This window comes from Scardinius erythrophthalmus (assembly GCF_964197995.2).
Source record: "Scardinius erythrophthalmus genome assembly, chromosome: 16".
In the NCBI taxonomy this organism is placed as follows: Eukaryota; Metazoa; Chordata; class Actinopteri; order Cypriniformes; family Leuciscidae; genus Scardinius; species Scardinius erythrophthalmus.
Genome location: NC_138236.1, coordinates 21,014,061 through 21,025,900, shown reverse-complemented (window position 1 = coordinate 21,025,900; position 11,840 = coordinate 21,014,061). Strand labels below are relative to the sequence as shown.

The following is an 11,840-nucleotide window of genomic DNA, read 5'->3' as shown; positions in this document are numbered from 1 at the left end:
CATACAATTATATAAAAGAAACAAGATACATTTAAATTCAACAGAAAAAGGAGGATTTTGAGTGAAAATAACAACTAAAATAACCTTGTTACACCTAGCACGACCCTAAAACGGAGGAACTACAACTGGGGTGCTGATGTCAACACAAGTACTAAAGACTGGTCTAGGGAGTTGTAGTTTTTTTTAAAAACCCAGGGTTTTCCCTAAAATTGGAAGTTATAAATACTTAATTGGTGGCATTCCAGGGGTTTAAGGGGATGTTAAACACATTTTTGGCATCAGACTTTAAATATTGTCTTGTTCAAAGGGGGATTTTTTATTTTCACACCATAGCCCCCCCCCCCCCCCCACACACACACACACACCTTGGTGACTATGACTATGACTACTCAATTTATAACCCATGTCAACACCTTTCTATAACAGTTGGTCTCATGTCCGTAACCCTTTTTGTCCCATAATTATAAGCCTTCAAATATGCCCTGAAGTTAAGGTTCAAAGGTCAATATCTCAAAGCAGTAATAATATAGAACCTTCAAATTGATATATGTTCCTCTCCAGGTCAAGACCTTTCCAGTGATGTATTTGGTTTAGCTATATGACAAAGTTTAAATTTTTTCACATTTTGGACATGTGCCCTAACAGGCTTTGGTTCAGAAAGCACTTTGAGGGCTTCAAGTGTGTGTGTGTGTGTGTGTGTGTGTGTGTGTGTGTGTGTGTGTTTGTTTTTGTGGTTTACGAGGACTTTTGACCTGAATACGCACCGCACTATGGGGACATTTGGGTTTATGAGGACAGAGGCCATGTCCTCATAAATCCGACAGCGTAGATGTCATTTACTACGTTCCAGACGCTCCCTCTCAAAGTTTGGCGCCATGTCCTTACATACCACAAAACCCTGAAATTTTACCATACACGGTGTATCCCTGATTTCGAGAGTGCGCCCCTGTAGCCAGGTCCTGGTATTACACCCGCGTCATCAAAAATTTGCATCTTTCACACAAGTGTATTCTTTGGGGCCTGTGATTGGTCAGATCGATACCGCTAGGCGGGAAATCGCGAAAACAAGATGGCGCCAGTGGGCGGAGCTTCAATCAGCTTTAGTGATTGGTCAGATCGGTACCGCTAGGCGGGAGATCGCGAAAACAAGATGGCGCCAGTGGGCGGAGCTTCAATCAGCTTTAAAATGTGTAGCAACTAATGCAAAATACTAATTATTTAAGTATTTTTGCCTGTAATTTATTAATTGTGCATTAAATATATGATAAATAAATAAATAAAATCCCGTTTATATTATGATAAGTACAACGTAATCAGAGGTGAAATCAATACATAGTTGGAAATGGTACACCACAAGGGAGTGTGATAAGCCCATTACTCTTTATTATTATGATTAACGATATATTTGAAAGAGTTCCAGAAGACATCGGAAGGTCTTTGTTTGCAGATGACGGGGCGTTGTGGAAGAGAGGAAGGAATATAGATTATGTAGTCAGGAAAATACAGGAAGCAATTGATAAAGTGGTGGAGTGGGGCTATGATTGGGGATTTAGATTTTCTGTAGAAAAGACACAGTCTGTCTTTTTTACTAGGAAAAGAGTTCAGGAAGCTGTAAAACTAAGAATGTATGGAAGAGATTTAGATAGGGTTGGAACTTTTAAATTTTTAGGAGTAAGTTTGGATTCACGATTGACATTTGCAGAGATCTGAGATTTGTGCTTGTCAGATTAAATATAATCATTGAAGAAGTTGGTAAAAAATAGCAACCTCTGTTTGGCTTTCAATAAGTGATACTAAAATTAATATTTATTTGTCTTTTTATATTTTTTTACTACTTTTTTTTTCAGATGATAACTGAGAAGAATCAGATGAAACCTGAAAAAGATACAGCAACTCTAAAGGTATCCAATAAGTTAATGTAAACTGAATTATTCCTTAAAGACACGACACGACAGACAGTGTTCCTCAGAAACAGATTATTTGCCACTGTTATCAGTCACTGAATTATGATTGTGTGTGTAAGAAGTGAGTCACGATCACTTACTGTACATCTAGCTCAGGCGCAATGTCTCGTATCACTCTCATACATACACACACTTGAACTCAGTGCCGTCCAAATGTATCTAGTTACCAGTGTCCCAGTAAATCTAGTGTCCTCATAGACCAGTATTCTGTTAAACTTACACAACACACTCAGTCAAAGTCAAACATCAGGATCATTTTCTTATGATGTCCTCATAAATCTAGTGTCCTTATAGACCAGTATTCTGTTAAACTTACACAACACACTCAGTCAAAGTCAAACATCAGGATCATGTTCTTATGATGTCCTCATAAATCTAGTGTCCTCATAGACCAGGATTCTGTCAAACTTACACAACACACTGAGATTCTTCAGTCAAGTCAAACATCAGGAACATGCTCTTATGATGTCCTCATAAAACGGTGTCCTCATAAAACTGGTGTAAAGCTACACACAACCTGACACACTGTAATGAAAGCACATGTAATGTGATGTGATGCATAAAAGCCGTGAACATTACCTTGTGGTAGCATTTAAATATTGAAATATTGATTTGAAAACTTTAACTATTTTGTAATCTTGTATATTATCTCAAATCAGTATTTCATGTGCAAATATTTATTGATAGGTAGCTGTGTATCAGGACCCTTATTATCCTGTCAGTTTATTTTGTATTAATTACTGACTGACTGTACATTATCCTTTATATATTCCATTTATAATTGTAACCCTCCCCAACCGGGTACACTCGTATAATAATAGTAAAGGAGCCCTGGTATCCCAGTAGTAGTAAAGGGTAATGTCTGGTCCTTCCCCTGAAGAATGAACAGTTAGCTACCAGTATACTACAATAATAATTTGTTCTATAGCGCGGTGCCTCCAATAAACATATTCTCAGGGGTTTGAGAATAAAACAAACAGGTTGAGCATAAGAAAGTTATAATAAACCCTGGGGTTTATTGAATAATCCCAAAACAAAAACAAACTAACAAATAAAAATAAAAATAAACAAAAACAAAGAAAAATAAATAAATGACAGGAATATGAAACTACTGAATAATTGCCTTACACAGTGATGGAATCGTAAACTGGTTCAGGGAAACCAAAAATACAGATATCACATTTATATAGTGCAACCTTTTAACTGATCCAAAATCAGTAGTACTACAGAGACTTAAAATAGTCAGACCCCCCCCCCCCAAAAAAAACAGTTACCTCAAATACTCTTATTAACAACAATTAATACTTATTTGAACATATAGGACTGGTTTACACGTTTAAACCCAAAAATAACTCAAATTTCCTTCTTAATATGACTCAATTGTAATCAAATGACTCTTATATTGACTCGTTCGTAATCAAATGACTTCTATTGACTCATTCGTAATCAAATGACTCTTCTATTAACTCGTTCGTAATCAAATGACTCTTCTATTAACTCGTTCGTAATCAAATGACTCTTCTATTAACTCGTTCGTAATCAAATGACTCTTCTATTAACTCGTTCGTAATCAAATGACCCTTCTATTGACTCGTTCGTAATCAAATGACTCTTCTATTAACTCGTTCGTAATCAAATGACTCTTCTATAAACTCGTTCGTAATCAAATGACTCTTAAATTGATTCGTTAAACGAGTCTTTGATAATCCGTTCACTCATTTCAAACCCCTTTACATGTGTAAAAACAGATTTTAAACACTCAATACCTCAATAACAAAAATGAGAACCCACAAACTTAGTCTCTAAACCAGTACATGTACAATTTCCATGAACCGTTGGTGCACTTTTCCTCCAAACGATGAGATTCAACAGAGCTCAGTCCAAATGTACGTTACTCACTCATCTGCATGTGCATGAACATGAAGGCTATAATGCGCGATGACGGTCCAAGGTCCCGAATATCTTCAAACCAAAAAAAAAATAAGAAGGTAGCAATCTCAAATCCACGATGCCCGATGAATCAGTCCTCCATTAGGCCGTGGTTGAATTTCCGCCAGGAGCTCCAACCGAGTCCTCCACTCTCCCTCGAGATTTCGGATCCAGTCTTCTCCTCACCGCTCGAAATTTCGTAACGAATCGTAAACAAACTGTTCATCAACTCAGTTCAGACAGCAGAGAAGAATTAGTCTCTGTCCAAGAGTCAGCTTGCTCAATTTTACTCCTCCAACAACAAATTATCATCCACCCTTCTCTCCTTCACCGAACTCCCCCGCAGCACAAACTCTCATTGATTAAGAACAGACGCATACAATTTCAACATTTTTTCAGAACTTAAAGGTACACTCTTGTTAAGAAGCTTACATTGGCAAAACCTTTAAACAAATATTTTTTTTTTTAGAAGAAAAAAAAAATACTAAAGAAAAAAAATACTACAAACATAAAACTCACTATTTTGCCAGTGCTTTTTATTTTTATTTTCATTATAGCCCTGAATTTTCAAAAAGGCTACATCCTTCCCCCACTTGAAAACAGCATGTCCCCATGCGAACCACTAAATCAGTAAACAGGAAATATTGGTTTCAACTTTACACTCTAGGGACTATACACGGCCATGCATTTATGTGTGACCAACATGACCGGCAAAGAGCTTGGGAATTACACCACCAAACATGAGAATTCTCATTGTTGTGACCTCTAAGGGGAACACGTTGTTGGCTTGAACACACCTCACACCCTTTAGAGGTAACCACCAGCTCGTGAGTAGGAACTCCCAAGTTTGGGTAAGTAAACCTTGCCGGTGGTTTCCTTTCCCTATTAGACCTCCTCAATTGCATTTCATGCACAGGGCCAGCATTTTCGTTATACCCTCTCCCACACCCAACACATTCTGGATCAGCTCTTATATGGTCCAACCCCTTCAGAAATTCTGACCTCACTATTTCTTCTTCCTGGTCAGCCGGGAAACCCCCATCTTTCTCACCCAACTCGGGTTCCACCTCACTTCTTTCAGGAACCATCTCAAGATTTTCAACCACTCTCTTTTCTTTTTCAGTTACAGCTCTCTCCCCGTAAAATAACGACGGTCCTCCATACAGAAACGGACCGTAATCATATTCGGACTCAGAGTCAGAGTCGGATTCAGACCCGACTTCCGCTGCTCCCATCTCTTGAACTCCAAGCCCATCAGAATCCTTCAATTTTCTCTTAGGGACATCACCACAAGTAGTCACCTTTCCTTCCCCCCTAACCCTCATGTGTGAGCTCACAGGAAGAATATGATCTTTATGCAAAACCTTCTTGGGTCCATCACCCTTTTCTGGAGTCAGCTGGTATACAGGCAGATTTGTCAACTGTTTATCTACCACGTAAATAACTGAACTCCAGCGATCAGCCAGCTTGTGCTTCCCCCTCAGACCTAAGTTCCTGATAAACACCCTATCACCAGGGTTAAGGACACATTCATGCACCTTCTGATCATACCTTCTCTTATTAGACAAATTCTTTCTTTCAGCAGCTTCAGCCGCCAGCTCATGAGCTGCTCTCAGGTTCCTCCTCAGATTCTGCACATACACCGATGGTGACACTGAACCGCCCCCTTTGTTTGTTCCGAAACAAATGTCCACTGGCAAGCTAGGCTCACGCCCGAACATGAGAAAATACGGGGAGTACCCCGTAGCCTCATGCTGCGTACAATTATACGCATGTACTAACTGTGGGATGTACTGACTCCACTGGGCTTTCTTTTTCGGATCCAGGGTACCCAACATATTTAGGAGCGTCCGATTAAATCTTTCCGGTTGGGGATCGCCCTGAGGATGGTAGGGAGTAGTACGGGACTTCTTAATCCCCAACACGGCAAGCATATCTTTCACCAGACGACTCTCAAAGTCGGGACCCTGATCCGAATGAATCCTGGTTGGCAGACCATAATGTACAAAGTACTTCTCACACAGGATTTTAGCCACTGTCAAGGCCTTTTGATCTCGTGCAGGAAAAGCCTGTGCGTAACGAGTAAAATGGTCTGTAACAACTAACACATTACTCACATTATGGCTGTCTGCTTCAATAGTCAAGAAGTCAATGCACACAAGATCAAGAGGCCCTGAGCTCTGCATGTGCTGCATGGACGCTGTCTTACGGGGCAAAGTCTTTCTCACCACACATCGTTCACAACCCCTACAATAGTGTTTCACGGCCTCCTTCATACCAGGCCAGTAGAACCTGTCCTTTACCAAAGCATATGTTTTGTCAAACCCAAAATGGCCATTGTCATCATGAAGAGAGTTCAGTACATCACTACAAAGCACAGGTGGAAGCACTACTTGCTGCCGTCTATGCCCACCCTCAAGAGTGACCACTCTATACAGCAATCCGTTTAACACCATCAGATTTCCCCACTCCCTCTTCCAAAGATGAAATTCAGGCAAGTCACAGACCACGCTATCATAAGGTTTGTTCTGGCTGATAGCCAAGATAATCTTATTCAAACATGGGTCCTGCCCCTGAGCCTCCCTCAAATCAGCGTCTGAATTCCTCGCCAGTGTTGGGGTAAAAGACACTACATTGCCATGAGCCTTGGTAGCCTCACTCTCCCAAGAACTCTCAAAAGGGCAGCTCCCTACCCTCGCAGTCTCCCCAGATGCCGCTGCCTGGCACAAAGATCGCACCCCAGATTCTGAAATCTCCTCCCAATCTCCTCCCGCAACCTCACAAAAGTACGGGCGACGCGATAAAGAATCAGCATCCACATTTTTCCTTCCCGGTCTGTACTTAAGGCTGAAACTGTACGTAGACAACGCCGATAGCCATCGGTGTCCCGTAGCATCCAACTTGGCCGAAGTTAGGAGGTACGTGAGGGGATTGTTATCAGTCCTCACCTCAAATGTAACCCCGTACAAATATTCATGCAGCCTGTCTACCACAGCCCATTTTAGAGCTAAAAATTCTAGCTTATGAGCCGGATAATTTCTCTCAGAAGGGGACAAACTACGGCTGATGAACGCAACGGGACGCAGCCCCTCAGCATGTGGTTGATAAAGAACACCTCCCAACCCATCCAAGCTGGCGTCCACATGTAAAACATATGGCCGCTGAGGATCTGCAAATGCCAGTATTGGGGCTTGCGTTAACCTCTGTTTCAATTCCCGGAATGCACACTCACATGACTCATCCCAACGGGACACCAAAGTGTCAGCAGCTCTGCCCAGGGAATGTTTCTTCCCCGGTTCCTGTGAGACACCATCACCCAACAACTGATTCAGAGGGCGACAAAGGCTTGAATACCCCCTCACAAATCTACGGTAATACCCACAAAACCCCAGAAATGACCTTAATTGTGTCACAGTCTGAGGCCTTGGCCAAGTAACCACCGCCTCCACTTTCGATGGGTCAGTGGAAATACCGTCTTTAGACACTACATGCCCTACATAGGTTACTGAGGTTCGACAAAATTGGCATTTGTCCACTGACAGTTTCAGACCCTCTTCACGCAGCCTATCCAGCACCTTGAGCAGCCTCATGTTATGCTCTTCTAGAGTCTGTCCGAATACTATCAGGTCATCGAGGTACACCAGCACCTCCAGGAAATTCATGTCACCCACAGTACGCTCCATGACTCGTTGGAAGGTAGCTGGTGCCCCACAAATCCCCTGAGGCATCCGTTCAAACTCATAGAATCCGAGTGGACAAATGAACGCCGTTTTCTCTTTGTCCTCAGGGCTCATCGGTATCTGATAGTAACCGCTCCTCAAATCTAGCACGGTAAACCACTGGCTGCCTGAGAGACTGTGCAATGCATCCTCAATCCGCGGTACAGTATATTGGTCGGGAATGGTTCTGCGATTCAAGGTGCGATAGTCCACACACATCCTAACACTTCCTGACTTTTTCCGCACCACCACGATGGGAGACGCGTACGGACTTCTAGACTCAGAAATTATGCCACACTTTTGCAACTCAACCAAGTGTTCCCGCACATCCTCCAAGTCTTTGGGAGCTAAACGCCGAGACCTCTCCCGGAAAGGAGTGGGATCAGTCAGCCTGATTTCATGAACCGTACTGTGAGAACAACCCACATCCCATTCATGGGAAGAAAACACGTCTCTCCTTTCTAGAAGTTTCTCGCATAGTTGGCGCCTGGCCTCCAAAGGAAGAGGAGAATCTCCAAAGTTAAAGGAGTCCATAGTCAGATCGTTTGACTCGGAAACAGCCCTCACAGCTGTAGACTGAGACAGCACCTCTACAGGGAATACATGGGCAATAGGAGTACCCCGTGTCACAAGCAAGCTGCGGCTAGACATATTCTTGACTGTGACTGCCACTAGGTGGTTTGACATCACAGAAGCAAGCCTTAACTCTGGTCTCACCATCAGTTCTCCTAAATCAGTATTTTCAAAAGGTTGATCGATTAACACAAGCTTGTCCCCTAAGTCAGCTCTAAGTTTAGGTCTTCCCTGTATTTGACCAGTTTCCCCAGGTTTCAAAGTTACTGGCTTGTGCTGCAGGAACCAAATGGTACCATGGGGACCAGAACGGTCTCCCTGACTATCACCCTCACTAATTGTCTCATATGCAGCACGAACCACTGGATGGACAGACAGAACACTCAGAAAATCCTCTCCAGCCTCCTTTTTACAGGCTTCAAACAGCTGTCGTACTAACGTGGTATTTGTGCCCACTAAAATAGCTACTTTTTGCTCTGGCTGAGGGTCAGGACAGACTAACGCAAGGGTGTCGACCACCTGAGGTACTCCAGCAACAGCCGCAGTAAACTCCAGACGAAGGGGCAAATACCCATCGTACGGATACTTGTGCGCACTCAAACCCCAGATTTCCAAATTCTCAACAGGCTGAACAGGTAAGTGCTTCAGGTAAGTTTGATAGAAACTGCGATAGAGAATTGTCACCTGTGAACCACTGTCCAACAAGGCCTTAGTATAAACCCCTTCAATTTGTACAGGGACTTCCAAAGATGGCCCCACCAGTCCAACAGGAAGACCATGAACATCTGTACTCATTGAAGAAAAAGAATCGGAACGGGTGGTAGCCGGAGCTCTGAGCCGTTCCTTCACAGAGCTCCGTTGAAGTTTCCCGCCAACCTGCTCCGTCTAATCAGTTTCTGGTTCACTTTACGCAGATCCTCTACCCCTTGACACTCCCTTCGAGTGTGGCCATCTTCTCCACACTTATAACAGAAAATCCCTGCCCTGGAAATGACGTCTGAACCTTTACTTGCAGCTGCAGTGGAAAACCCAGACGCCTTAGCAGGTCCCACACAAGGGATCTGGGTAGTGACATCGCCTACAGGTAGAGACGTGACATTTTTCAACAGCTTGCCTACCTGAGTGGTCAATTCCTTTACCTCTCTTTTCAAAACCTCTACATCATCCAAAGCAGACCCCATTTGCATAGCCACAGCAGGTTTAGAATTTACAACAGGCTTAGCACTAGCCCGTGTGCTTATCCAATTTTCCTCCTCTCTGACCTCACGCAGCAGCTGAGAAAACCCAGGTGGATCACGCAAACTGTACATCATTCTAAGCCTCAACGCTACTGTATCCGATGTAAGGGCACCTTTAACAACCTGTTCCATACGTTTCCGATTCAGGTCTTCCACTTTGATACCCCCTTTTAAGAAGAGACGATGGAGAATCTTGTCCAGCCGATACAAGTAGCTTGAGAGCTTTTCACCAGGCTCTTGGTAAGTACAGCTGAACTTCACAGTCAGATCTGTCTCACTTTCCGTACTCCCATAAGCGGTATCTAAGGCCATTAGATAGTCTGTGGCCGTGGCCTCTGAACTACCCATTTTAACAAAACGGACTATGTCAGCTGCAGGCCCCCTCAAACTTTCCACAATTCTTTGCTTTTTTGTGGACTCAGCACACTGCCATTCGCTAACCATCTGTGTGGCCTGTTCCATCCAAGAGTCATAATCATCCTCTCCTGAGGGAACAGGTTGTAGGCCAGAAAACACCCGTAGTTTGCGATAGCTCAAAGACTCAACAGGCGCCTGAGTACACTTTTCCACCAGCCGATCGAGGGCGTGTACTAAATTTGCACTTACATTAGCAGGTTGGTCAGAACTAATCAGAGGCCTCACATCATCTAAGGACCTACCCTCCTGATTCAGCCAACTCATTAATTTCTCCTGAAAATCACTGCCCTTTTCCGTCAGCTCAGGGGCCACCTCACATGCAGGGACATGTACCCCCCATGGCCCCACAACTCCAGAAATGCCTACTTCTGGTGGAACAGTGTTAACGTCGATCTCCAGGCTAGTTTCCACCAACAAGAACATCTGCAAACCAGTGGTGTCCCCACGACGCCCCCGTACTTTAGGGCAACCAAACACTTTCACTGAGTTTAGCACTTCTGCAATTATATCCTCAGCCATATCAATTGGCACCCTGCTAAGAATTACACATTTGTGAGGATCGAGCTTAGCCTGGCGGCTCCACTCACCAGCCTTAGACAGGTCCATAGTTCACCAAAAAAAATGTATTCACCACAGGGAAAAGAGATCCCAGCGGTGCCTCCAAAATGTAACCCTCCCCAACCGGGTACACTCGTATAATAATAGTAAAGGAGCCCTGGTATCCCAGTAGTAGTAAAGGGTAATGTCTGGTCCTTCCCCTGAAGAATGAACAGTTAGCTACCAGTATACTACAATAATAATTTGTTCTATAGCGCGGTGCCTCCAATAAACATATTCTCAGGGGTTTGAGAATAAAACAAACAGGTTGAGCATAAGAAAGTTATAATAAACCCTGGGGTTTATTGAATAATCCCAAAACAAAAACAAACTAACAAATAAAAATAAAAATAAACAAAAACAAAGAAAAATAAATAAATGACAGGAATATGAAACTACTGAATAATTGCCTTACACAGTGATGGAATCGTAAACTGGTTCAGGGAAACCAAAAATACAGATATCACATTTATATAGTGCAACCTTTTAACTGATCCAAAATCAGTAGTACTACAGAGACTTAAAATAGTCAGACCCCCCCCCCCCCCCCCAAAAAAAAACAGTTACCTCAAATACTCTTATTAACAACAATTAATACTTATTTGAACATATAGGACTGGTTTACACGTTTAAACCCAAAAATAACTCAAATTTCCTTCTTAATATGACTCAATTGTAATCAAATGACTCTTATATTGACTCGTTCGTAATCAAATGACTCTTCTATTGACTCGTTCGTAATCAAATGACTTCTATTGACTCATTCGTAATCAAATGACTCTTCTATTAACTCGTTCGTAATCAAATGACTCTTCTATTAACTCGTTCGTAATCAAATGACTCTTCTATTAACTCGTTCGTAATCAAATGACTCTTCTATTAACTCGTTCGTAATCAAATGACCCTTCTATTGACTCGTTCGTAATCAAATGACTCTTCTATTAACTCGTTCGTAATCAAATGACTCTTAAATTGATTCGTTAAACGAGTCTTTGATAATCCGTTCACTCATTTCAAACCCCTTTACATGTGTAAAAACAGATTTTAAACACTCAATACCTCAATAACAAAAATGAGAACCCACAAACTTAGTCTCTAAACCAGTACATGTACAATTTCCATGAACCGTTGGTGCACTTTTCCTCCAAACGATGAGATTCAACAGAGCTCAGTCCAAATGTACGTTACTCACTCATCTGCATGTGCATGAACATGAAGGCTATAATGCGCGATGACGGTCCAAGGTCCCGAATATCTTCAAACCAAAAAAAAAATAAGAAGGTAGCAATCTCAAATCCACGATGCCCGATGAATCAGTCCTCCATTAGGCCGTGGTTGAATTTCCGCCAGGAGCTCCAACCGAGTCCTCCACTCTCCCTCGAGATTTCGGATCCAGTCTTCTC

The 11,840-nt window shown here is 42.6% G+C and overlaps 1 protein-coding gene across 1 annotated transcript; it reads right to left on the bottom strand.

The window, feature by feature from the left end:
• Nucleotides 1–9,030: 9,030 nt before the first annotated feature.
• LOC308704506 (paraneoplastic antigen Ma1 homolog) lies at nt 9,031–10,359 on the bottom strand (the record flags this gene model as incomplete). The annotated part of the gene is made up of 1 exon (XM_081388876.1): nt 9,031–10,359. The coding sequence occupies one exon, from the start codon at nt 10,357–10,359 to the stop codon at nt 9,031–9,033; it is 1,329 nt and encodes a 442-aa protein (XP_081245002.1).
• Nucleotides 10,360–11,840: the final 1,481 nt, after the last annotated feature.